The sequence below is a fragment of the Lissotriton vulgaris genome, unplaced genomic scaffold (assembly GCF_964263255.1).
Source record: "Lissotriton vulgaris unplaced genomic scaffold, aLisVul1.2 SCAFFOLD_435, whole genome shotgun sequence".
Lineage (NCBI taxonomy): Eukaryota > Metazoa > Chordata > Amphibia > Caudata > Salamandridae > Lissotriton > Lissotriton vulgaris.
In genome coordinates this window covers 1,007,453-1,035,401 of record NW_028255047.1, presented here as the reverse complement: position 1 = coordinate 1,035,401, position 27,949 = coordinate 1,007,453, and the positions used below count along the sequence as shown (strand labels likewise).

Below are 27,949 nucleotides of genomic sequence, written 5' to 3'. Positions count from 1 at the left end.
GGAAGGTCCTTCTCCTACCTGGCCGCCAAGACCTGGAACTCCCTCCCTCCCGACCTGCGCCTGACCCAAGACCACCTCTCCTTCAGGAAGAAGCTGAAGACCTGGCTGTTCGAGCAGTAGCGGCCCCCCCCCCCCCCAGCGCCTTGAGACCCTACGGGTATGTAGCGCGCTTTATAAGTGTCCCTGATTGATTGATTGATTAAAATAAAATTAGAAGACAATGTTTATGCTAGTCTGAAGACAGAGTTAAAATGCAAATTAATAAAGGGGATGGGTGGTGTAGCAGCTAAGCTACTAGCTTTGGAAATGAAGACATGGGGAGATATTTATGAGCCTCTTGCACCACTGTTGGGTCACTCTGTGTGACGTACCAGCGTGGCAAACCACCAAATCCTATTTATGAGGCTACAAAAAGCCACTTTACGTGGCTTTGAATGGCCTCATAGATATGGAGTATGGCAAGGCAGTGCTAAACGCTATGTTGACTTACTCTGCGCTATGGAGGCATTCCATGGACATTGCTGTGGGTGTTCCCATTGAACAACTATGGATTTTGACGCTTCCCTGGGGATGCACCAAAACCTTACACCTCCAAAGGTGAGGCGTAACAAGGATAAATAACATTTATTTCTCCTTGTTTTTTCCTCTTTCTATGTGTGCTGCTGGCTACAGCACACATAGAGAAAGTACATCATGTCTATGGATTGTTTCTGTGCAGGAAGGTATCCCTTCATTCACTTAAACAATACTGCAGACAACACAGGCAACCTTGCACCATAGTGGAAGGGTGCCTATGTTCGCACTAGATTGCCGAAACAGCACCAGCGCAAGGTGGAAAGACAGGAATGCACCATATTGGATAAACACAGTGCATTCCTGCCCTTTCACTTTGATGTAGGGCAGTGCGGTAAGGTGACTTACCGCATAAAGGTCATGAATGTTCAAACCTCTCGGCCCCATTATGACTCCATGGTGAGGCATCCTTCTCGGCCAGGCTGCCGAGTATAAATCCACACAAAGTTTGCCCTGAAGCAAGGATGCAACTTCCCAGTTGGTTGCTTTTCAAAAGCCTTTATTTTCGAAAACCGGCATTTTCAGCTCCAAACATTTACAAATCCTGACGCGTTTCAGAGCCCCCAGGCTCTTTCATCAGAGGATGACACTGCCAAACTGAAATGCAAGGTAGGCGCCATTAACTGCATGCATTATATATACAGCCCACATGGGCTTCTCATGTGAGTCACAATTGCAGCATGCTGGTACCTGTAGTTTTCACTCCAAGCAAAATCTTCCCCATGTGGGTTCAGTTAAGTAGCAAAGTCCTTTCTTTTAAACAAATAAAATGCCATAGGGGGTTTCGGAATGAAATCCCCAGTTTTCTTTTTCCATAACACAGCTGCGCCTAAAGGTCATGAATGTTCAAACCTCTCGGGCCCCATTATGACTCCATGGTGAGGCATCCTTCTCGGCCAGGCTGCCGAGTATAAATCCACACAATGTTTGCCCTGAAGCAAGGATGCAACTTCCAAGTGACACTGCTGTTTGCTAGCAAACTGCTTTCCTATTTGAAATAGAGATAGATTTACCGTGTGCGTACCATGCTCGAACGTACGACGTACGGTGCAAAGTCTGTAAGTCGTCCCGTAAGCGTACCTAAGCAAGAAAAAAATCTATTAAAACGATATATTTTACAGATATCTATCAAGTTTATGTGTTTATGTGTTGGTTGGTTCTAATGAGACCATTTTATCTTTATTGGTACTTATAAGTAAGTACTTATAGATACTTTAAACTTGTTGAGGAGCAGTGTTTTATAGAGTGCTGAACTTTTGACCTCTGTTGACAGTTCACTTTTGCATGATCTGTTGGGGGTAGGGTGCAAAGTTATGTCAGTTGGAAAGGTTGAACCAATAGAAATGTGTGTTTGGTTTTGAAATATTATGTGAAGGAATTTGATTTGTTATTAACATGTATATATGTGTAAATTGAGAGGGAAAATGTGCCATTTCTTGGTTCTGTTGCAAGCACTGAAGCAGAGAGATTCTGTATAAGACTATCTGCTGTGTGAGTGGCTTTCTTCTCAATCTACTAATCAGTTTGAGAGGTGAGTTGATAATTTGTAAGGGCATGTATGTGGTGCATTTTATTTTTAGTAAGAGTAATGTGTTTATCCTTGTAAAGTTTATAGAACCATATTCTGAGTTTGGATAACTATTGTGATAAAATCATTTGGTAAGTTAATGTGTTTAGTGAGTCACCTTTGTGCAATAAAGTGCAGTACTAAAAAATGTAGAATATGTGCAGTCACTTTTTTAGTTGTAGAGTAGTTAATCGTGTTGTTTGTTTAGAATTAGGCTTGTGTTCTAAATCTACATTTTTGTAGTCAGTATGCATACAATGCTGCATACACTCTTGGGCAGATTTACAAGCCCCTTGGGCCTCTTTCTTGTTCTATTGTGTCACATTTTCGGATGTAATGTTGGCAAAAAATAATGCAACAAATTGGAAATGTATTTGCAAAATGAGTCAGGGTTGTCCCCTGAAATGTAGTAGTTATATACATGGAATGTGTTCAGTCACTTAAACGTTTTAGTGTAGTAAATTTGTTTTGGTAAAATGTATGGTTTTAAATGTTTTGTCTAGAATCACACTGAGCGTCTGTGTACATTAATGAATTATACTTGCCCCTTTTACAATTATCTCTCCTGTCTCTCCTCACAGTCTACCTCTCTCTGCTAATACTGTCCCCTCTCTTCTGATATGTCCTCTCTTTCCTTATTCTTCTTGACTTGTGTTTTTGTTGCTAAAAAAAATGGAGTGTTTTTTTCTTAGGGGAGAAGAGAAAAGGAGCGTTCATATTTTGTGGGTACACCCCTGAGACCACAGCAGCTATCTGGGAGTTCTCCGGAAAAGTTGATTGGAGCTATATATATATATATATATATATATATCTCTTACTCAAAGTGATCCTTCAGCCTCTGGGACGCGCTCAGCAGTGTGTGCTCTGCCTGGGGGTCGGATCCTGACCCAGGAAATTTCAAAGGACAAAAGAGGCGGCACAATCAGGATGTTAAGTTTAAGCCTTTATTTCAAGACTTTTCACCCCACCAACGCGTTTCAGCCTTACACGGCCTTGCTCACGGTCGGTTAGTCCCTCTACAGTGTTGCTATATATACTGGCCCATAAACAGCCAATTATGAGGCATTATGGGATATGTAGTTTTTTGTTACATTTCAGTGAAGAAAAATTAAAAAATTTGAAAAGAAAGACTTGGCATGCTTGTAATTTCAACATGTTATAAGTAACTAAATCAATGTTAAATAATACAGGGTCTAGTACCCTAGTCTTTTCATGATGTCGCCAGTTCTATTTATAGAGAATATAGGGTGTAGTACCCTAATTTCTACTGGGGCTTTCAGTCCAGGTGAATATGCAGGTCTTCCCCAAAGTTCATCCCTCTCGGGTGTTTGGTGCGGAGTCTGATGATCATCCGCGACTCCATTTGTCGTAGTCTGCGGACTACATCACCTCCTCTTTCCATTTTATCTAGAACTTTCGCTCCGAAAAAATGCATCTGTCTCCAGTCTCCGTTTTGGCAAACGCTCATATGTTTGGCAGTTGCATATTGCATGTTGGAGTTTTTCACTGCTCTTATATGTTCTAGAATTCTTTTTTTCAACATGCACGTCGTGCTCCCTACATATTTCATTCCGCATTTGCATTGTATGATGTAAACAACATTTTTGGAGCTGCAAGAGATTTGTTGATCTATTTTCATGGACTTGCCATCCGGTTCCTCTATCATTCTCATGTGTTTGCCAATTTTGCAGGCCTTACAAGAGTTGCAGGGTTGAAATCCATTCCGTTGTGTATTGAGCCAATTCTGTTTAGGTCTTTCTTGGAAGTGGCTTTTGACTAGTAAATTTTTCAATGCGGTGTTCTTTTTGTATGTTATTAGGGGAGCATTTCCAATGGTGGTTCCAATGTCCGGATCTTTTGTGAGCATGTGCCAGTATTTCTTCATTATACGAGCGATGTTTGAGCTTTCTTTACTGTAAGTCAATATTAATCTTGGAGGAGCATTGGTTTCAGTTTTTTTCGGTTGTTCCATCAGTGTCTGAGTTCGTGTTTTTTGATCAATTTTGCGTTTGCATCTTTTTAACACTCTTTCATCATAGCCTCTCGCTCTGAATCGGCATTTACTTTCTTCAATGACCTTCTCAGCTTCTTCAGGTAAAGAGCAATTTCTCTTCAGTCTGGTAAATTCACCATATGGTATGCTTCGTAAGAGGGGTGCAGGATGAAAGCTTGTACCATGCAGTACACTGTTAGTGGCTGTCTTTTTCCGGAAAAGGGTGGATTCCAATTTGCCATTGTGTACGTATATCTTGGTATCCAAGAAATCAATTTCCTTCACACTAGTGTTACATGTGAATTGCAAACCGACATTGTTCTCGTTTAATTTGTCGAAGTACATTTTGAATTGATCATCCGTCCCGTGCCAAATAATGAATAGGTCGTCAATGTAACGGACCCATAACATTATTCGTTCTAGATCTTCTTGGTTGTCTTCATTCCAGGCGATTGTCTTCTCCCACCACCCCATTGTGATGTTGGCATAGTTCGGTGACAGAGAAATGCCCATGGCAGTTCCACAGATTTGTTTATAGAGCTGTTTATTGAATAAAAAAACATTGTTTTTTAAGCAGAGATCAATCATTTGCAGCAACATGTTTGAATGGTCTAGATATGTGATGTTGCGTTGTTTCAAGTAATATTCGCAGGCCTGCATTCCGATTTCATGGCGGATCGACGTGTAGAGTGAAACTACATCAATTGTTACTAAGAGGTAGTCAGGGTTCCAGGTTACATCCATTAGGGTTCTCAAGAAATCTCCAGTGTCTTTTATATAAGATGGTAGGGTCTGGGCAATTGGAGCTAGAAATTTATCTGCGTAGTTTGAGATGTTTTCATACAGTGCCCCACATGATGAGACTATTGGCCTCCCTGGTGGTTGGTTTAGAGTTTTGTGGATCTTCGGGAGAAAATATATACACGGTGTTATTGGGTGGTCAATAGTGAGATATTTTCTCTCTTCATCATCTATTAGACCCTTTTTGTGCCAAGTCTCCAAGTGTTCGTGTAGTTCCTTTTTCATGTTGTTCAAAGGATTCACTGTTAACTTTTCATAGTTATTCAATTGGTTTAGTTGTCTCATAGCTTCTCCTGTGTAGTCAATTGTGTTGAGTAGGACAATGTTGCCCCCCTTGTCCGCTGGTTTTATAATGATTTTATCATTGTCCATTAGCGTTTTGATGGCCACACGTTCTTCTTTTGTTAGGTTTTCGCGTGTCTTGTTTCTGACTTTAACTAGATTGTCCAGTTCTTTTATTATTGCTTCTGAGAACATATCAATTTTGTTTCCTGGTGATAGGATGGGATAATATCTCGATTTTCTTTTTAAGCCAGTAACTGGTCTGGCATCTGTTGGAATGTTTAGTTCCTCGAGAAATTCCGTTTCTGTGATAGAAGCTCCTTCCAGGTCAAACAATGTCTCAAAGCTATTTCTCATATCAGGAATATCTGCGATGGTTTCAAAATGAATAGTATCAGTATGTTCATTGGCATTGATTTCTGGTACCGTCTGGTTGTTGGCATGTACCTTTGCAAGTTTCAACTTTCTGATGTACTTATAGAAATCTATGCGAGTCTCCGTGTAATCGAAATGAGCCTCCGGACAAAACGATAAGCCTTTGTTCAAGACACGCTGTTCTGTTTCTGATAATTGATGGTCTGAGAGGTTCACTATTAAGTTGGCTTCGGGTTGCGATTGCGCAGTGGGTACTGGCGTTTTTCTTCGTTTTGCCCGGCGGGTTTTTCTGGCACTGACGTGGGGGTTGTTTGATTTTGCTGCCCCCTGCCTCTTCCTCTGTTTCTTTGGTTGGGGTATGGTCGTCTCCCCCTGCCTCTTCCTCTTCCTCCGCCTCTCGTGATGTTCTTCTCTAAATTGAACAATTCGACCTCCTCTAAAACTGACCAATTTTTTGACTGGTAGGTGCCTCGTGTAGAGCCATCGTCACTTATGCTGGATTCACTTGCACTTGATGTCATTTTTTGCAAGGGATAATTCTTTTTGAGATTTTCATATTTTCGAGCAAAGGTTAGAATTCTACCTTGGATGTAATCCTGCTCATCCCGTTGAAATTTTCGTTCTTTGCGTTCTTCGATGTCACCTTCATAGGAATCGAGTCTGCTTTCCATTTCCTTTCTCAATTTGACTACTTCATCCTGATTCGTGTCATTGGATAATTTATCTTCCAGCTCTTTGATTTTTATTGTGATTTCATCTACTTCGATGCGCGCATGTTTTATCAGAATGCGCATCATATTTAATGAACATTGGGTGTTATTGTCCATCCATTCCTCTATTAATTCTTTTTTCACTTCTGTGTGGGTTGGCATTGTGAAAATTCTAAGCCCACGGGGAATGCGTTTCACCTCCAAATATTTCTCCAGGGCTATTGCTTCCCAACTTTTATTTATCTCTTTCTTATAAAGCTTTTCTAAAGCGTTTAGCTGTTGCTTCAGAGTGTTATTTGGTGCTGGGGATGTTATCGAGGTTGCTGCTGCATCAGCTGGCTTGCCTCCCGATTGGAACATCGTCGTTACTTTGGTGGCTCTTTTAGCTGCACGAGCCTCCATTGTTTGTTGTTCTATGTTGCACGCCTTTAAACCTCAAGGGTGAATCACTGCTGTTACGTGTTACAATGTATCAAGGCGTTATCCTGATCTGAAGCATTTCCGTGTGGCTGCCCGTTACAATCACGGTGACAGTGTCAATGTTGCGGAAATGCATACAGCCACTTCAGCCCCCTGCTCAGTTTTAACGGAGATGGCACTCCGCTTACCTTGCGCTGGACTCTTCAGGTCGGAGGTTGTCTTTCACAGCTTCTCCGCCGGTCCGGCAGGGTAATCACTCGCACGCTACCATTTGGTGCAGGAGGTTGGGCGCGTCGCTCGGCTTCGTCTTTCTCTTACTCAAAGTGATCCTTCAGCCTCTGGGACGCGCTCAGCAGTGTGTGCTCTGCCTGGGGGTCGGATCCTGACCCAGGAAATTTCAAAGGACAAAAGAGGCGGCACAATCAGGATGTTAAGTTTAAGCCTTTATTTCAAGACTTTTCACCCCACCAACGCGTTTCAGCCTTACACGGCCTTGCTCACGGTCGGTTAGTCCCTCTACAGTGTTGCTATATATACTGGCCCATAAACAGCCAATTATGAGGCATTATGGGATATGTAGTTTTTTGTTACATTTCAGTGAAGAAAAATTAAAAAATTTGAAAAGAAAGACTTGGCATGCTTGTAATTTCAACATGTTATAAGTAACTAAATCAATGTGTCTGTGTACATTAATGAATTATACTTGCCCCTTTTACAATTATCTCTCCTGTCTCTCCTCACAGTCTACCTCTCTCTGCTAATACTGTCCCCTCTCTTCTGATATGTCCTCTCTTTCCTTATTCTTCTTGACTTGTGTTTTTGTTGCTAAAAAAAATGGAGTGTTTTTTTCTTAGGGGAGAAGAGAAAAGGAGCGTTCATATTTTGTGGGTACACCCCTGAGACCACAGCAGCTATCTGGGAGTTCTCCGGAAAAGTTGATTGGAGCTATATATATATATATATATATATATATATATATATATATATATATATATATATATATATATATATATATATATATATATATATATATATATATACATATATATATATATTCACTGAAAAAACCATGGGTTTCAGACACGTTATAGTTAGGAATTAGCATTTAAAAAACCTTGCAAATTCACTGAAAAAACCACAGGTTGCACACATGTTATAGTTAGCTGGACATTTCACTCATACAAAACCATTGAAATTCCCCCGTTATAGTTAGTTCTGCTAACTATAACTCGCACGCCTGCAATGCACTGCTGATGACGTCACATATTCCATCACTCATGACATGGTCAGTGACATCACTCATGACATCACTGATGATATCTCAAATGACATCACTGATGACATCACTGATGGCATCATCCAGTGAATGTGTGTCTTTCTGAAAAAGAAATATTTTATATATATATATGTATATCTAAAGGTTGATGGAAGAATAAATGGGTAAATACGTGTCTAAGTGTTTTTTTGTAAAATTGATTGTATAACTGACTTATTAAGTATATCTTAGTAAATACATGTATTAACGAGTAATGTTTAACTATGTAAACATCTGTATCAGTGTCTCACTTTGTGTATAAGTGGCTGCATGGGTTAGTGAGTAGCTACATGAGTGTATTTATGGGTTATTAGTTGTTTTTTTGAGTATCAGAATGAGTGTCTGCTTGGTTTGGTGGGGGGTATTACTTAGCACACAGATTCATGAATGACTGACTCACTGTTTGTATGTGTTTGAAGACTGCATGTGTGCAGGACTGTATGGGTGGATGAGTGTGTGTATGGGTGTGTTAGTGAGTGAATGACTACCTCAATAGTGTCTTTATGAGTAAGTGCATATGTTTTAAACTAGTATATGTGAGTATTGATGTATATAAGTAAGGATATATGAGATTGACAGATTGGAAGAGTTCCTGTATAAATAAGTATGTGTTTCTATAACTGATTGTTTAAGAGAGTAAGTATGTGTACGTTTCTGTAGAAATAAGTGTAGTGGTGTGTGTAGAGCTGTATATGCAAGCAAATGGAAGTTTATTTGCATGTGTGAGTATATGTTTGAATAACTCTATGTATAAGTGTAGGTGTGTAACAGGATGTATAGGTGTATGCGTACATATGATGAGTGAGTGCATGTATGAGTGACTATATAGAACTATTGGTGAATGCGTGGATGTGTATGTAGATTTTGGAATTATTGAATAGGTTGTTCTAACTGGTATTGACATCTCCATTTTTTGGGAAAATTTTAGGTTCTATTTTTGGATGTGTGTATCAAAGGTTATATTAGGGTGAGAGGAGGTCTGCCACTCTTTCACAGAGAGGATGTCATCAGTGATGTCACTGACCATGTCATGAGTGATGTAATATGTGACATCATCAGCAGTGCATTGCGGGCGCGCAAGTTATAGTTAGCTGAACTAACTATAACGGGGGAATTTCAATGATTTTGTATGAGTGAAATGTCCAGCTAACTATAACATGTGTGAAACCTATGGTTTTTTCAGTGAATATATATATATATATATTCGCTGAAACGTGTCAGGACCAATCAAGTGTGTTTAAAAGCTGCAGTGTTTTTGACGAAATAAAAGTCAGCTTTCTGCATCAGACAGAGTTGGGCTCTATTGTTGTTTGTGAGGTATTGCTAAGTGGCAGGATTTCCATTCCTGTCTTAGGAGCCCGTCCTGCAGGTTCGGAGCCCCCGGTAAAATGGAACTAATGTGATAATTTAAATGAGGGGGATGAGCCGCTTACACACGCTGCCAGCCACAAAAGGAATTCCAAAGGCTTTGTGGCAGTTCGCACTAAGTTGGCAAGCCTTTAATTCAGGGTACTAGCAGGTTCAGTTTGTAGTTTCAATCAAACAGCCAGATCGCGATCCGCCTGACACGTTTCGAAAGTCTATCTTTCTTCTTCAGAGGCAATCGCTGTAATGAATGTGTGCTCCGGTCTACATTCTTTAATGCCAAAATCACTCCCCCAAATGGGCCGAGCCAAATGACCCTCGGCATTGTGGATAATGAAGTCACGGTAATTACAACCTTAGATGGTGCATTAATTTCTGTTTAACATTTCACGCCCATAGATGGGCCACCGCAAACAGCGCCTGCTTTCAATCCTAAGTGTGTGTTCCCATTTCACAGCTCGACATCTGCTCCGCCGCATGGCCCCCTCACTTCACGGGGTGGTGCATGCTCGACGGCTGGGTCGCCACCCAACATCAACGTTCCATTGCCAATCCCACCAGGTGAGCAGCACTCGAACATGCACTAAGGTAGCAAGCCTTTAATTCAGGGTACAAGCAGGTTCAGCAAACAACCAGAACACGATCCGCCTGACACGTTTCGAAACTCTATCTTTCTTCTTCAGAGACAATTGCTGTTATGAATGCATGCTCCGTTCTCCATTCTTTAATGCCAAAATCAAAGTGGCACAGGATATTATTCTTATAGGGTCAGGTCTTGCAACATGCTAGAGTTATAGCCATAATCAGGGAAATATGGCCTACGTTCCCTGCGGCCCCTAACACGTCACTCACTTTTCAGGCCTTGATGGAACGGGGCGGGTGTCAACACCTGGTCTCTCTCCTATATAAAACCAGGACAGCTGATTGGTTGCAAGTTCTGTTTCTTTTCCGGGCAGCCTTAGTGACATAGGAATACAACTTGGAGATGCCCAATAGGCAAGAATGTGTGCATTAGTAAAGTGTGTTTCGAGCAATGCCAGATTGAAGCATATATATTTTCATTTTTTACACTGCATATATGTCACGTTAGTGCTTCTACATAAAATGGACACCAGTAAGCTGGTTCTTTGTCCTAGATGTCAGGCCCCATGGCTCTTTTTCGCATTTAGCGTGGGCCTGCCCAGAGGTTGTGCATTTTGTTTGATATTACTGGCTCAGCTAAGGATAGTGGTGCGGATACCAGTTGCTACAGACCCTGCTGTTTGCCTGTTGGGTGACATCTGTCAGCAGAAGGGCCAGAAACTGGCCTTTAAATGTTTGCACTCGTTGCTGCTCCTGGTTAAGCAGTCAGTATCAATCACATGTCAGGTCCTAGTGAGGAGCAATGGGTGGCCGATGTGACTGAATGGGCAGTGGCTGAGGAAGTACATCTGAAGTAGTGCAAACATGATGATAAGGCTGGGGAAGACCTGGGAGTGTGGGAGGAACTCTTGGCCTGCTTCATGGGCCAGAAGGGGCTCTCTACTGCACTCCTCAATGGAAGATGGGGGGGTCTACTGCAATGGATGAGGACTGATTTTGTTTCTATGGAGTCTCTGGGACCATTCAGGCATTCTATGCTCTGTACAGGAAAGTGTGTGATTTGGGCATGATACTGCTATGGTTTTGGTTTATATATGCTGACCCTATCTGTGCCATGGTGGAAGATGGCTGTTGTTTCTATAACTGTTGTTTTTCTCTTCAGTGAAAACAATAGAAAATGCCATTCAAAAAATAAAACTATGTCGATTGGTAGGTCAACAGATGCCCTAGGTGGACAGAAGCTGGGCTGTGTCTATCCTTGTCTATTCAAGACGTCTACCCAACCATCTCCAGGAATTCGGAATGGCAATTATATGTTTCTATATGGAAATTATCTGTTTATCCTCAGGACAGTGTACCCGGATGGAGATCTTATGATCCATCTGTGTATCCACCACTAAAAGGAGCCCCCTGTTCTGAAGATTATTGGGGGGTTTCTATATGTCCCAAAAGACAGGTTGAGCCTACCATTATTGAATAGCATGCTGTTGCTCCTCAGCTAGGTACCTGATATATTAAAACATTGCATACATACACAGACATATTGTTAGGTTCAGAGAATAAGAATAGCAGAATGGGTTTAGAGTCTTGCTTAAAGGTCGTTACGGTTGGCAGTGTGTTGTGTTCTAATTCTGAGTTTGATAGCCGGCTTTTAAGATAACATCATGTTGGGGGTTGTGATGATCTAATTTATGAGGAAGACAAGCATGGGAAAATTAACAGTATTTCTATGGCTAGGAGGAACAGTTGAAATGTGGTGTGTTGTATCTTTTCTATCTTCATGAGCAGATGTGTGATTTATAGGAGTGCTTTGTCTCACAAGGAATCTATATTTGTGGGGAGAACATTTTGGACTATCAAGCCATACAGTTTCTTTGAATTTGGGCCCACTGGACCTGATTTCCCAAAGACTTTTTAATGAGTAGGTATGACTTACCTTTGTGTTACTCTAGGATTTCACATGAACCTCTGAATTACTCCTAGCTTACTCTTGAAATTCAGTAGAAAGCAAAGAGTAATGCAATCAGTTTTGTTTCCCAAAAGGCAGATTGACAGATAGACCCCGGGATATGCAGTGATGGAATCCGAATATTACAAATGGCCTTAGTTTCAATTTGGCAGACTGGATGCTCCATCACAATTGTGGCAGATATACCCCCTGTTAGACCTGGTACCATGGGTGTGAGTCTCCCTTCCTTTTTTCGTTGTTGTCTCCTCTTTTGTTAATATGTTTTGCTGGTTTAGATGCTTTGGGCACTGTGACACTGCTATGCAGTGCCATAGTGCAAGTGCTCCCTATTGCAAATTGATGTAATGTATTAGTGACTCCATAATTGGCTTACTTGATTTACTTGTCAGACCCTAGTACAGTGCACCATGTGTGACCAGGGCATGTAGATCAAATGCTGCTAGTGGGCTTGCAGCACTGATTGTGCCACCTACAGAAGCAGCTTGCAAAATGTGTCTCAGGCCCGTAATTGCAGAGCCTGTGCGTAGTCTAGTACTGCCATGTCGACTTGGTAAGTGCCCCCACTTACCAGTCCCTAAACCTTCCCTTTTCTACATGTTAGACACCCTTAAGGTAGGCCCGGGGGCAGTGTGCATTATATGTGAAAGGTAGGATATGCCCTGATGTGTGTGGCATGTCCTGATAATGAATTACAGCCAATTTTGTTTCTCACTATTGCAAGGCTACCTGTCCCCATAGGCCAAAATGGGCAGTTTGATTATAACATCTTATAATCCTAACTGACCCAGGGAACATGGTAGAAAAATGAATTTAGTATGCCTGAACTCAGAATGATAAAATACATCTTTTATTAAAGTTAGTTTTAACATTCTGTATTTGAAAATACCACTTTTAGAAAGTAGGTATTTTCTGACCTAAGCATCCAGCCAACCTCTGCTAGGTTGTGTATTGCATGTATGCTTTGCTGAGTGACAGGAGGGCTTGGGCTCCAGCAGTCTTATGTGTCAGGGATGGGCTGAATAGGACCTTGGCTGCACAGAGAGTGGGGGTGGGGGCGGAGAGTTCCTGTCATTCCTCTGAGGAGTCATAGAATAGAGAGTAGGAGGAGGAGATTTCCTTTCAGCTACCTGGGCCAGGTCTGCTTTCAACAATGCTGTCTCCAGCTCCTACCAGGAAGCTGCACAGAACTGGTTCTGGGTAGGTACAGGCACCCTCTGCCCTCAGAGGACAAATGATTTACTAATATAAATATTGGGCCCCAGACTCATAGCTTTTAGATCACTCCTGGACATCAAGACGGACCTCTTGCCAAGGAGAAGAACCAGAGAATCTGCAGGAGTTTGGACTGCCCCTGTGCCAATGTGTTGCTTTCTGGGGTTGGCCTGCAGTGGTTTTCTTTATTGCCAAGGAGAGTAGAAAGACTTTTATTGCAACTTTCATAATCTTGAAGAAGAATCTCCAAGGGCTTAAACTGTGCTTGCCTCCTGCTGAAGTCTCGGGGATACAAAACTTCAGCAGCAGCTCCCCCATGAATTTCCTTGCTGGGAATTCTGTCAGCAGAAGCCTGCGTGTTGTTGGGAGCTGGAAGCGCGACTCAACGAGAAGAAGCGTGTTGCATCCGCAGCTGTTGCCGTCGCATCATTGGAGAAGCGTGTCGCCACCGCAAGGGTCGCCGCTGCATCACCGGAGAATCGTGTCTCTGTCGCAGTTGTTTGGCGTCACATCCCCGGAGAGGTGTGTCGCCACCACAAGGGTCGCCGTTGCATCACGGAGAACCGTGTCGCATGGCCTGATGTGGCTTAGAAGTTACAGAGTATGCCGCACGGCCGCCGGGCGTGCACGCATCGCCTTCACGTCATCGCATCAAAGACGCCATCTTGTCCCATCGCACCGGATCATTGCATCGCATTGAGGGGCCAGCTTGTCACATCGCAACTGGGACGCACCACGAGATCGACGCATCACCTTCTCTTCGGTAAGGAACAGACGCATCACCTACTTTTGCAAGCACTGAGGAACAGACGCAAGGAAACAATGCATCGTTCTCCCTACAAACCTTTTGTATAATTTGCGTGAAGCATCCAAAGGTACTTTGTGAGAAACATGTCCCATTTACCATCATCTTTGAGCTACGGTATTTCTAGAATCTTAAAGTCATTTTCTTAATACTGTATTGTGGATTTTTGTCGTTTGGGTCTTGTGTTAAGTCTATATAAAGAATACTTATTTTTTATAAAACCTGTGTTTTGACCATCTGTAAAGTTTTCACTATTACTGTATGTGTTCACAAATGCTTTACACACTGCCTCTGAGAGGATGTATGACGTTACAACGCATACTTTTACAACGCATACCTTTACAATACTTTTTTTACAATGCATTTTTTACAACGCAACATCCATTACAACGCATTCCATTACAACGCATGCCATTACAACAAATTTTTAAAAACTATCTTTACAACGCATTCCATTACAACGCATACTACCTTTACAATGCATACCATTACAACGCATACCACTACATTGCATGTATGGTAAGTATTGGATAGTGTAGGGGTAAAAATTACTATTCTAACTCAAGGGTGTGCAACAGTAGGGTAAGTGTTGGATAGTGTAGGGGTAACAATTACTATTCTAACTCCAGGAGGTGCAACAGTAGGGTAAATGTTGGATAGTGTAATGGTATGCGTTGTAATGACATGCGGTGTAGTGGTATGCGTTGTAATGGTTGCATTGTAATGTCATGCGATGTAATGGATCTAGCGCTGTAAAAGTTTTGTTGTATTGGTAGTGTGTTGTAAAAGTTGCATTGTAAAGGTTGTTTCCCCTCTGAGATAAGCCTTCCTTCTTGTGCCAAGCTACCACAGGGTTGAGCAGGTGTAATTTGGGAATGTACCCCCCTTACCCTGACTGGAAGCAATGGTCCCTATTTGGACAAAGGTGCAAGCCATTGCCAACTAGAGACCCCCAGTTCTAACATTGGTGGAAGCGGTGGGATTCGAACCCACGCCTCCGAAGAGGCTAATAATTATTCTTTATACCCCCCCATATATATCAAGTGCAGTGTATCATGCAGCACTTGAAATATGGTGGACGATATATCCACCAGTTATGATGGAGTATAATATCAGCTAAACTCTAAATAGGGTCCAAAATGTCTTCAATGGGAAAGTAAATTTTTTCAAATGAAAATACTGAAGTGCTGCATAGAGATGGCGGTTACATTCTTTTGCGAATGCAAATGCAACAGCAAACCTTTGCCTCTAAGAGACTTGCAAATGGCTAGAGAATTCTTTCCCATGTTTGCAAAATGCCCATGTGGAACCAGGGAATTCCTCATCTTTGCTAAGGGCAAGTTCTAGTATGTATTTTAACTCACCAGGCTCCGGGTGCCATGTCTCTCTGCAGCAACAGACAATGCTCCAGAAATGATAAACTAGGAAGAAGAGAACAAAATTAGAATTATCCACAATCATGTGTCATCGAGTACATTGCAACAAAGCATATATAAGAAATGGAAACTAATGCCAACTTCTCTACAACTAGTTTCTACTTATTTGTTCTCTGGTGAGGAGTTGCAGCATAAGGGCCCAGAATAAGAGCCTCTTAGATTGATTAATTAGGTCTTCAGAAAATCTACAACATTTGTATGATCTTCATGAATCCAGTGTGATCAATAATAATATAATATTAAAGTAAAATATGAAAAAGAATTATTTAGTCACCCTCCCTCTATATAATGATTAACATAAACATCTGTTATTCAACTCCAGGACACCATCTAGGGTAAACATGCTCTATAAAAACGACATGTTATGTTATGTTATGCAATGCTATTGTATGTTATTATATCTTATCTTATCTTAAGTATTAAAAAGCAATTTCATAAATTCATAATTTATCTTGCAGCAAAGTGTTTTTTCAAAGTAGATCACACTAACTTTTTGACTGCAATAAAATACATAAAAATGTATATCCATGGCAGTGATTATTTTGCTGGCAGCATTACATTGTTAGTTTGTAATTTGTAGGATTGATAGTCCAGAGTATTGGAGCCAAGCATGTGGCTTTAGTTTACCAGTCATACATTACCAGAGATCCTTGTGTTTCATAGTTCCAGTGTTTTTAAACAAGTAGTCTGGAATGCCATATGGTTAGTCTTTCCATATTGGATGTGGGCCACTATGCAAAATGAAATTCAATACAGAATTATGTACCAGCATGTCCCCATTCATGAATGACGTTCATCCCCACTCGCATTGCTGCCACCTCATGTGCGCAACAACATACCCAGAGAGACGGTGCTACCATTGAGGTTGCCTTGCCTCCTTAGTAAATGTGAGAAATCAGGTTACTGGTTGACTAGGGTGTGAGTTCTGGTCAAGGAGCAACCACAAATCTTGTCAGGTAAGGCACAAGCAAACCCCAAATTAACTTGAGCTCTACTCTCTGGTAGCTCAGCACAGAGCAATCAGTCTTAACTTAGAGGCAATGTGTAAAGTATTTGTGCAACACTTCAAACAGTGGAATGGAGGAACCACCACACCAAAAGATCCCACACTAGTTTAGGAAAATAGAGCAAAATATAATACATAAAACAAGACCAAAATGTGCAAAATCCAATCAATAGAACAGAAGTTATGAATTTGTAAAGATCTAAGTGTAAAATAGAGCATGAGGGCACAAAGAGCCAAATGTGGTCATCTAGTCATGCTGGGCCAGGTCAAAGTCAAAGGTTTACCACGATAGAGCATGTGTCGGATACAGTCCCAGATTAGTGCCACTGAAGGTGTATCTTCTCAGGTTGTGTACCAAGAACCCCATTAGCTTTGGAGAGGGCTGTGAGGAGCAAGGAGAGCAATGCAGGAGGGTGATGGCGAGACTCAAAGAGAAGGATGGGTGTTGCGGATGGGTAGGCTCATGCTTTGAGTTGGCAATCCCCTGCGGGTGTTTGATGCTGCTGTGTGAAGACAGGCTGGCAGCGGCTCACACTTGTGTTTAGTGTAAGCAGCACAGTCTAGGTACGAACAAGCCTGTTTGTGGTTGTAAAAAACCTAAAAGTTTGATTTGAGCTCGCTGAGCCACACCCAGGGTCCAGGGCCTGAGGCGCACCACTTGGGGGGTCAGGGACTCGCTGCAGCTGTTTGAGGAGCTTTTATGTCCCTGAGGCTCAGATCAGGAGGCCAGCAGTCTAGCCCTAGGAGTTACTCTGAGGTCTTGGCTTCAAGATGAATTTGCAGGTCCAGTTCTTCTTCACCAGGCAAGAGGGCATCAGTCAGCAGGTTAGCACACCTGGGCAGCAGTTCCTTTTAGAGAAGCAGTCCAGCAAAGTGGCAGTCCTTGTAGCAGCACAGATGTGTACTGAAAGGTTCGTGTCAGAGGTCCTACTTTTATACTATGGTGCCCTGGTTCTGGTAGGTGGGATAAGCTTCGAAACAGTGGTTTTGAAGATCATGGACTTCCCTACCTCCCCTGTCCTGGCTCCACGTTGGCAGTAGTGACAATGTGGGTTTGTTATGCTCCTTGTGCAAAAGCATAGCACAGCCTATTCATGGGGTAATTGGTGCTGTGCTCAACCCTGTACCCATCCTGCCAGTAGATGGCCCACTTAGATTCTTTAGGTATGCTACGGAAGCTGACGGAAGCCCGATCCTCCACTTGTGATGAGGACAAACATGTGACGACAGAGAGCAGTGAGCGGTCAGCGGTTGTGAGCGGCTGTCATCTGCCAAGAGCCAATCCACACTGAGCCGGGTGACAGGTTTGGGGTGATGGAGCAGGGGAGAAGACAAAACCAGCGCCATGAAACTGATTCAGTGTACGTGCGCTTTATAAGTGTTTTTAAATTCAAATTCAAAACTTTTTGTGTACCCCTTGCAAAGTCGAAACCTCATAACAATAATATGTATTAACCATGTGAAGCATGATAATTAATCAACCAAAAGCATACACATAATAAAGTTACATGTGGGAAAAACTAACTTGCTAATTTGTAAAAACTAATGTACTAATAATTTGAAGAAGTCATACTAATATAGTACAATAATATTTTTTAATAAATAAAGGTGTGTATTTGTGCTTTTATGTGTATTTGTGTGGCAAAATAAATAAATTTGGTAAGTAAATGACACATATGTGTTGCTTTGGCTAGGTAACCTCTAACAGGGAAAAATTAGAATGGCGGGAGGTAAACAGAAGGGCTAAACTTCTAAATCTAACGTCTGTTGTCTTTGTTTTCATATTAGTTCCCATTGAGGCCCGTGCGGCCTAGTTAGAAAATGGCTGATTATGCGAAATTCCGAGAAGTATGGCTCTGCGCGTGCGTGACTGTGCCAGAGATGCTTGAACGGCCTGTGCTCGGGGTAGAGATGTCAAGGTCAGCCAAAGGATGCTTGAATTTGGACGCCTGGGAAACATGAGTGATTTAACTAACTGATGTATAAAAGATACAAGGACAGGATGACATATTTCAAAATGGACAATTTTGATCATGTGGGAATATAAAAATCCACCAGGCATGCATGTCAAAAAGCACCCCAAACCCTCGGTGCAACACTAATATAACCAATACATTTATTTTTTGGGTCAATGAATCCTAGTAGGAAATTCACCTTCTTGAAGGATCCTGCTGCAGCCATCCACGCACCATCAGATAAAATGTCAAACCTCCCAAAACCTATAATGCCACAAAAGCTTGGTACCTCACTGGATGAGGACGCAATTTTCAGGGTCGAGCGGAGTCCAACAGCAACTGAAAGGAACCCAAATCACACCACAGATCCAAACTTAACGGCAATTGACATCCACCAGGAGGATGCAAAAATGAACCACATTGGCAACAAAAGGATAGTCAACTACGCCCATCCACTCCAAGGACAGAAAAAGTGAAAGACAACTCTCAGGAAGTCATCCATAATGTGGAAAACTTAGGGGAATATTATCAAGCAGGGCGTTAAAGATTTTTGCAGTTGTAGCGGCAGAAATCTGTCGCTAAAGCGGCGAAAATGGGATTGATAATATGGCCTCGTGAATTCCAATAGAAACCCATGTTCTGGTGTGAACATGGGCTTCTATTAGAATTCTCCAGGGCAAGCCCATTATCGCCGCTTTAGCTGCAGTTTTCTGCACTAAAACAGGGATAATTTTAACTCCCTGCTTGATAATATGCCCCCAAATGATCCCTGGCTTGAATCGATCTCAATGACAAACAACGTGGATTTAATGCAGGCAATGGAAATCATCACTAAGAACCCAGTTAATACGCAAACCAATATTTTGTTGACAAACCAATCGGAAACCAGGCAACAAACAATAATAAAAATATCAAGTTCTCTTGAATGGACAAACAGTTATGACATAGATCCAACATACAAAAATAAAATAAACAACAAACAGCAAAGTAAACTGGTCCAAACACACTGCAATGATGGTATGTTGAACAGAACCTAGCTCACAAAGGAGATAAGCGACAGTTGAAGGAAAAGAATGACAAACCAGACATAAATGGAAGACCTTTTTATACCTGCATACTACTCTAATAAACACTTTGCAAACCTCAATCAGTGTTCTTAATATGCACACAGACAAACTCGACATCCAGATCAATTTGATGAACATCACTATAGCACATATCTCTGGCATAAACTCAAAACTCGACACACTGACTCGATTAATAACTTTAAAAAACAACACACCCACTTCTATGCCAGCAACTTACTGTGCATGTGGTCCAATAGTTGATAAACTAAGTGAAGAACCAACTATCTTAATGAACATATTGAAAGAGGGCAAACAGACCAACCAGACACCAGTGCCACATAGTACAGTGAAGAATGAGTCATTAAATGGGAAAAAAACAACAAAACCCTTAGATTCAGCAAAAACTCAAAATAACAACACCCCGGTGACTGGTACACTAATGCAAGCACTAGAAAATAATGATAAAGTATCCACTACAGAACCTTTATCGCCTCCGTCTAACATCCCAGTTGACACAAACTGAGTCTTAACTGAGCAATCAACAAATTGCCAAAACTATCAAACCAATACGTTAGTCCTCTTTCAAACAAAAAGACAGCGGAAATGTGCCAGGAAGGCCAGAAAGCACCAACAGTGCAATAAAAGGACAGATCAACAGGCGAACAGAATCTATCCGATGTTTGACCACAAGGCCAAAAAAAAAAAAATCCCATCACTCAAGATAACATAGAAGAAAAAATAAAATACGCCGTGTATCCCACGATGTTGGACTCACCAGACTCCTCATCCATAGAACCTATGGGAACAAATGGCCCAAACAAAACAATTGAGATGTGCTTGAGGGCTCTGGACAAAGACCACTCAAATGAAAACAACAAATGCAGAACTCCTCAGCACTCGTCACTAACCCTCTTGTCCTGGAACATAGCAGGTGCAAACTATGAACTGCAGGACAGCTCACCACTGGATCACTGGAAAAAACGATGAAATAGTAGCCGTTCAAGAAACATGGTTGATTACCCCAGTCCAGGTTGCAGGATACATTCTCCACCACGTGAAAGCAACAAGACCCCGACGATACAGTAAACCAAAGGGCGGCCTTGCAGTTTATATCTCTACTGCACTAAACATTACATCCACCCAATGCCCACCACAACAACAGACATGCAAATAATAAAAATGGACTTGGGACCGAACAAAGTGGCAAGCACTATCATATCCGAAACAAGCGAATGAAAAAGATCTATTTAATAAACTGATAACTGCTATAGCCGAAATAAGGTTTGAACATCCAGCATGGGAAATAATAGTAACAGGTAACTTCAGTTCAAATCTAATACACACACTGGAGGAAGATGACAACATAACAGCAGCAAATGCAGTATGGGCGGTACAAACTCCAGACCATCTAATGCTCAACCGATATGACCCAAGTGGACAGAAATTAGTGACAGACCTAGAACCTCTAGGGATGAGAGTACTAAATGGGAGATCTCAACAGGACACACCCCCAATCTGCGCATTTCACTCCTCCAATGCCAGCTCCATAATGGATTACACAATCCTCACCCTGGCGCTGCTTGCCCAAACAACGGAATTTTCAATCAAATACCCCACCGAAGGCGACCATTCGTGCCAATATCTCGAATTGACAACTTCCTTTCCAAGGCACACGATAGTACCACCTCAGGCAGGGTCAATAACAACTATTAACCTCAAACGCTTAAGATAGACAAGCAATTCACTCCCTAAAATAGCCTTGAGGGAAAAAGAACTGATAACAATTCATGACCCACAGGAGGGCTCGCTGGTAGAAGCTAGGGCTACCTTCCTAGCAAACCTATTAAAGGAAGCCCCTACAACAAAACTGCATAGAAGCGGGAAGGGCAGCCAATACAAACACATGGGTAGAACAGCCAGGAGCTTAATAAAAGATCTAAGAGGTACTTTTGGTCCAAGCTTCTATTCAACGCTAAACGATCAAATGCAAGAGCCTTCTGGGAGCTAGTAAATGGCCTCACGAGATCTCCAAAAGTAATAAATGTCACCTGCACAACTGAGTTGGCCTGTACACATCACTTAATCTCCACATTTTCCATAGCAATCGAGAAAAGAGCTGAAGTTCTGGAAACACCTAATTACTCCCATGTCAAGGACCAAGGTACAACAACACATTCAATGCCAACAAACCTAACTGCACATACATTATCCACAATATCAGTTGGCCTAACAAATCAGACCAATCTAGTACACACAACAGTTATGACACCCAAAGAATTAGGAAGTATTCCGAAGAGCACAATGGTAACATAGCAATCACCGACTCAATACTCAGAAGAACAATTATCCCAGGTCATAAGCATGGGCCGACCAGATGGGGCACCAGGCCCAAACGGTATACCTCAAGCAATCAAGAAACTGGATCCTATTTTGGGGCTGTCCCATTGTCCTGCCTGTTTCGTGAGGTGGGTAGTGCAAATCGTCTTCCGGAGAGTTGGAGAGGCTCAATAATTAACCCAGTGCACAAAGGAGGGGATTGATCAGACCTAGCCAATTATCGAATGATCGCCCTAATAGACTCAGAAGCAAAATACCACGCTTCACTGATTCTCACCTGGTCAATTATCAACCAGTCTGTATTCCGCAGGGGCGCTGACACTACCACAAATATTGTCGCTCTAGGCCTAATAGAGTCTACAGCAGTGAAAAAATCTGTATCTCTGTTTCATAGATTTTAAAGCAACATTTGACCGAGTTTACATAGGCCTTTTATGGCACAAACTGAAGCAGTGTGGTCTCCTAGAACCAATACGCCATAATGCAACTCTACACAGACACGTGGATGCAAGTTAATATAGCAGACAGAAAGAGGCTTGCCAGGAAAATTTGCACAAATGCGGGATTAAAAAAAGACTGCGTTTTAGCGCCAGACCTGTTCAACCTTTTTGTGGCTGATCTCCCGCCAAAGCTAGATGAGGTAAATTCACACCCGCCACGCCTGGGCACACTGCCTATCACACACCTATCTTATGCTGACGATATAATGCTACTAAGTCACACAAGAATAGGCATGTAAAGAGCAATCAACGAACTGGGGCATTCCGCTAAGGCAAACATGCTAGAAATAAATACAACAAAAACAAAGGATATGATTATACGTCACCATGCACAGAAACAACTACCATTCAAAATCAGTAATACAAAACTGGAAGTGGTCAGCCGCTACAAATACCTAGGTGTACACATGGATAATCGACTAACCTTTTTAAACACACAACGAGACCTAATGAAAAAAGGAAATTGACTTATATTTGCTTTCTTTTCAATTGCAAAGAGCTTAAAAAGTCCATCGTTTGCTTCACTACTAGCAGTTATTAACCACATGGCTGCTAGGCGTTTTCCCGTCCTGCGCTGGGAATTGCTGTTTTACTTTATTTCATGACGAGCTGGCCTTGTCATCCGAGCACGGCAGGTAAGCGCCATGACGAGCCCAGCTCGTCATTAGCCTCGAAGGGGTTAAAGTGAAACTTCTGCCAACTGTGGCCTAAGCTAGTGAAATCCAGCATGGTAAAGACGTGGTGATCCGGGATAGCCTTCAAACCCGGACATACAAAACAGTATTTTCCCTACCTCCCAACTCCTCACTGGCACAGGTCCAAATGGAATTTAGGATGCAGCAGCAGTACCTACATAGAAGATATTTAACAATAAAAACCTGGTACAAAATTTGGACCAACTAACAAAATCCAATCAGTAATGTGCTCTGGTGGGCACTAGACGATGACCCCTAGTCTGCTTACACCAAGTATATACAATCATCCTTGAAGCTCGCAAACACAACAGGTCTTTGGCAACTGAATTTAAGACTCTCTTCCTTTCAACATGTACTGAAGAAAGCAGCAATAAAGCACTCGCTAATGGAAGATAAAATCAGATTAAGCAAGCGAGCCTTTGCAAGGATGGTCCTGCAACCGTACACAAAACTGCAACCAGCAACATACTTGGGTCTGACTTACTCCCCCTATTTAAAAACAAAGCTTCTAGCAATACGTTTTGGATCATTACCATCTAACGCAGATTAACCAAGCTGGCAATAAAAGGGCCCAAAGTCATGTAGACTTTGTGGAGCACCAAATCATGACTTCATCCACCTACTATGCATCTATCCATTTTTAAATCCAAACTGTCACTTACTACTGAATAAACTATTCAACACAAGGGGCAATCGTACCTGTAGACCTGCAATATTAAAATGTCTAGACCTGAATGACCAACAGTTTAACTGTAATTTAGTAAAGTTTTTAATCCTGTACAAGAAATTACTAAAACACTGATGAAGGGGAAAAGCACAATAGCACCTTCGAGATTATGTCTCACAAAACCGACTACCTACCTCTTCCCTCCATTTTATTGTATTATTGCAGATCACAATTTTTAAAAAGTATACTTTAATTGTGGAAGTATTGCATTGATGCAAATCAAAACTTTTAACATGTATATTTTAATAGTATAATTCCCTCAGTTTTACTGGTATATTGTTATGGTTTTAACTAAATTAGCGGGGTGCCGCTTCGCAGCCAGGAACACTCGAAGGGGTATTGCTGCTGAACCTTGTCTGTGGGACTTTGGGGTGATCTCTGTTGGGGGCCCAGCTGTGGGAGATTGCCAGCTTGCTCCCTGTCCCCCCGACTGCCGTGAGGTCTCCCAGGACTATGAGTCCCATCAGCCCAGCGCCGGTAAACACCTGAGGCTCATTGGAACTGCCCCTTGATAACAACTCGCAGCCAGGAACACTCGAAGGGGTATTGCTGCTGAACCTTGTCTGTGGGATTTCGGGGTGATCTCTGTTGGGTGCCCAGCTGTAGGAGATTGCCAGCTTGCTCCCCGCCCCCCCCGCCTGCCGTGAGGTCTCCCAGGACTACGAGTCCCATCAGCCCAGCGCCGGTAAACACCTAAGGCTTAATAGGCTCCTCCCTCTGTCTGTATATAACAGCCTCTATTGCCCGCTATGTGGGACGCGTGCAGGCGCGCGCGCGCCGGGCAAAGCCCGGGCCAAGGGTGGGCCTGTCTGAGCCCGTCCGAGACTGTCCAAGGCTGGGCTGGGCTATTTCTCTTGGTTTTAACTTTGAAGTGTGATATAGGATAAGCTGAAACAATAGTGAGTAGTTGGCCTGCCTAATATATTTAAGCGTCTCCTTTGTGGGTAAGGTCTTTCTACAGCTTTGTAAATGTAAATGTACATGAATTTATATAGCGCAAATCACCACCGGTTTCTAAGCGCTTGCTTAGGGAACCCGTCCTGGTATTCCCCTGTGAGATAACCCCGGCAGGGTATCCGCAAGGTGAAAGCCAGGCATCCCGCCGCGAGGGGCCGTTGTGGAGATTAAGCAAGCTATTGCCCAGAGTCGCAGAGTGTGAACCCGTGAATCGAGTAGGCACCGGAGCGAGAATGATCTAGTCCATGGACATTTTAGGACTCAAGACCCCGCCGAGCCGGGAATTGAACCCTGGTACCGGGCTAACCTCTGCTTCCAGGTCTGCCTCCTCTAACCAGTGAGCCACACTTCTCCTGGATTTTGATTGATTATTTGTGTAACATATATTTTACATAGGCTTTGTGTTTGCGGTTCATGTGATTTTACAGTTTAATTAGTTTTTAGAAAATGTCTAAGTGCAAGGGAAATAAAACCCCTGTCGAGCATGCGGGTGCAACTATTGATACTTACCTAGTAAAAGCAGTGAGTGCTATCAATGTTAAGATTGATAGGGCCGAACGTCGACTTTCGCTGGGTTTAAGCAGCTTGTCGGCTACGCCTCTTGTGTCCTTGACTGTACCCCCTGCCGAGTGCGGTGATCCCTGCAGCCTAGGCTAAGGCTAGTGTTGAGGTAGCCACAACATTGATATTTGAAGAGCATACTGATGTCCTCAGTTTGTCTCCTAGTAGGGCAACCGCCCCTAGAGTAAAAAGGGGCTGTAGGAAGCCCCAACCTAAAGGGGGGACAACTAGTGTTAGTAAGGGATCTAAATCTATCCCTGCCCCCAATATAGATGAGCAATCAGCTAACATTAATTCTGGGGCCTTAAATGGTATACAGGTAGATCAGATTATTAATGTATTGGCTGCTAAAATTGACATTTACCTTAAGCCACTGTCTGATAAATTAGACTTACTGAATAGAGAAGTTACCAAGCTAAGAGGGGAGTTAACCCTCCAAAATAAGTTACTTAGGGCGTTAAAAGATACACCGGTAGAATGCCCTAAAAATACCAGTAATGCAACCGTAGAAATATTATCGACAGAGGTAACAGGTAATGATGGGCGGGAGAAGGCCGTCAGAGGGGGGATAGTAATCAAGTTATTTGTAGTAGGGAGAATATTCAGGATACAGAAACCCAGGCAGAGAGGATCTTTATGGAGGGAACACGTAGTAATACAAAAAACCTACCACCAGATTGTGCCCCGTATGTGGCAGTTTTGATGAATGTTAAGGCCCTAAATCGAACCAAAGTGGAAACTCATGAATCACTTAAGAATAAAACGGTGCACTGGCTTAATCACCATTGTGGGTTTCCAGTGAATCGTTCTGACCAGATCCTTACAACCAGAAGGGTCAATTGGATAGGACAATCCAAAAATAGTATACGGGGTGACTGTGTTATTATCAATTTTAAAACCCCCCACTATGCTAGCACCTCCTTGATTAGAGTAGCAACGTTACCATTTAATGTACAGGGTATTACGCTACGCCCACTTGGCTTTTTTTATAGCCCACTAATGCATGAAATCCGTGGTGGGACAACTCCGGACCATCATCTAAATAGAAGGGCTTTACCATCACAATCCCTGTTTGCGGTACCTGTGTCCAACCGATTCCAAGCACTCGATGTGAACGATTGACAGGTTATGGACCGCCCTATAACTGATATGGCGGCTAATCATAGGTATATTGTCACAGAAGGGGAATATATAGATGAACAGGGAGCCGTGACTGGGGATATCCCACGGCATGGTACATATCCAGGAGGTGAAAGCAACATTAATACAGGTGAGGGGGTCCCCCATGAAGGAAATACCATCCCACTGATAGAGTCGGAAGCTATAAGTAATACTAAAGGGATATCTATAGCACGTTGGAATATATCTGGGCTGGCTTCAAAAAGGGAAAAGTTGGGTTGGATGGACTTCCTTAGTTCTCATGATATTATTTGTCTTCACGAGACTTGGTGTACTGAACTGGTCAGTTATGATGGGTTTGTCTCATATAATCTACCAGCACAGGGTTCGGCGGCTGGTAGAGCAAAGGGGGGCCTCCTAATTCTTGTTTTAACAGGTCTGCCATTAGAAGTGAAAAGGTATTTGAATATCAGGGCATATCTGCAGATCCTCTGGCTTTATCAAAAACATGCCCGGGATGTCCTCTTAATTAATTTTTATAATAATATTTTTGATAATACACAGTCTAAAGTCATTAAGGATCTAGATATCGTGATTAAGAAGCTGAGTACAGAGGAAAATGTTATTTTTTATTTCATTTGGGTTGGAGATTTTAACATTTCTATATGTCCTATGTCCACATCAAGGGTCTGTGGGGTGCAGAGAGATACGGGAGAAGACGATTTCCACTTCCCCCACAATATATATGGCGAGTGATTAAATACAATTATGGTAGATCATGGCCTGGAATTGTTGCAACCTGCAAGAGACGGATGTGGTAATGTGATCCCTAATTTTGCTGGTAAAAATTCAAATTCAGCGATTGATCACATTCTGGTATCCTCTAATATCACCCCTTAATGTTTGACCCCCAGGATAGAGGAATCCTTACTTAGTGACCACAATTGTATTATTTTAACAACTGTAATCTGGGAACCCAGGTCTGTTAATATTACAAGAAATGTGGGTAACATTGAACCGCATAGACCTAATGGCACGAGGATAAAATGGAAAGGGGGGAATGCGGACAAAGTATTGTAACGGATTGTTCTGTGGAGATAAATGACAACTTGAATATTAATAGTGAACCTGCATTGATTTTAAGGAATTTTATTAAAATCAATTACTCTATAGATACCATTTTTACACGGTTTGGCAACGGGGAAATTATCCATAACAAGGGATGATTTGACCATGCCTGCACCACTTTGCTCTCAAAGCTAAAGCAGGCGTTAATGAATAGACCTAGGGACCCGACGCTTGTAGTTAAATTAAGAATAGATTATAAATTGGCCCTCAAGCGGAGGAAAAAAGAGCTGCAACAAGAGGCATGGGATAAACTCACACAGGCGGCAGAGACATCAAATTGCCAATTGTTTTGGGTGACAGTTAACTCCCCATTCTTAAAAGATGAATTGGTCCCAGAGTTATTGTCCCATGTAGGTAGTGAGGCCTGGGTAACGCATTTCTGTGGTATATTTAAAGCCAGTTGTGTTCCTAGTGCCAGTACTAGTCACTGGCCAATAGTACCGTTAAACTTTACTCTAGATGTAGTGGAACAGGGCATTAAAGCAAGTAAGG

The 27,949-nt window shown here is 42.3% G+C and overlaps 1 protein-coding gene across 1 annotated transcript in view; it reads right to left on the bottom strand.

Annotated features, from left to right (window-relative positions):
* Nucleotides 1–27,949, bottom strand: part of LOC147659275 (membrane-spanning 4-domains subfamily A member 4A-like) — a 274,825-nt gene that overhangs the window by 158,308 nt on the left and 88,568 nt on the right. The window contains exon 4 of the mRNA XM_086951841.1: nucleotides 15,334–15,390. Coding sequence (XP_086807967.1) covers nucleotides 15,334–15,390 — 57 coding nt within the window. The remainder of the gene's footprint in view (nucleotides 1–15,333; nucleotides 15,391–27,949) is intronic.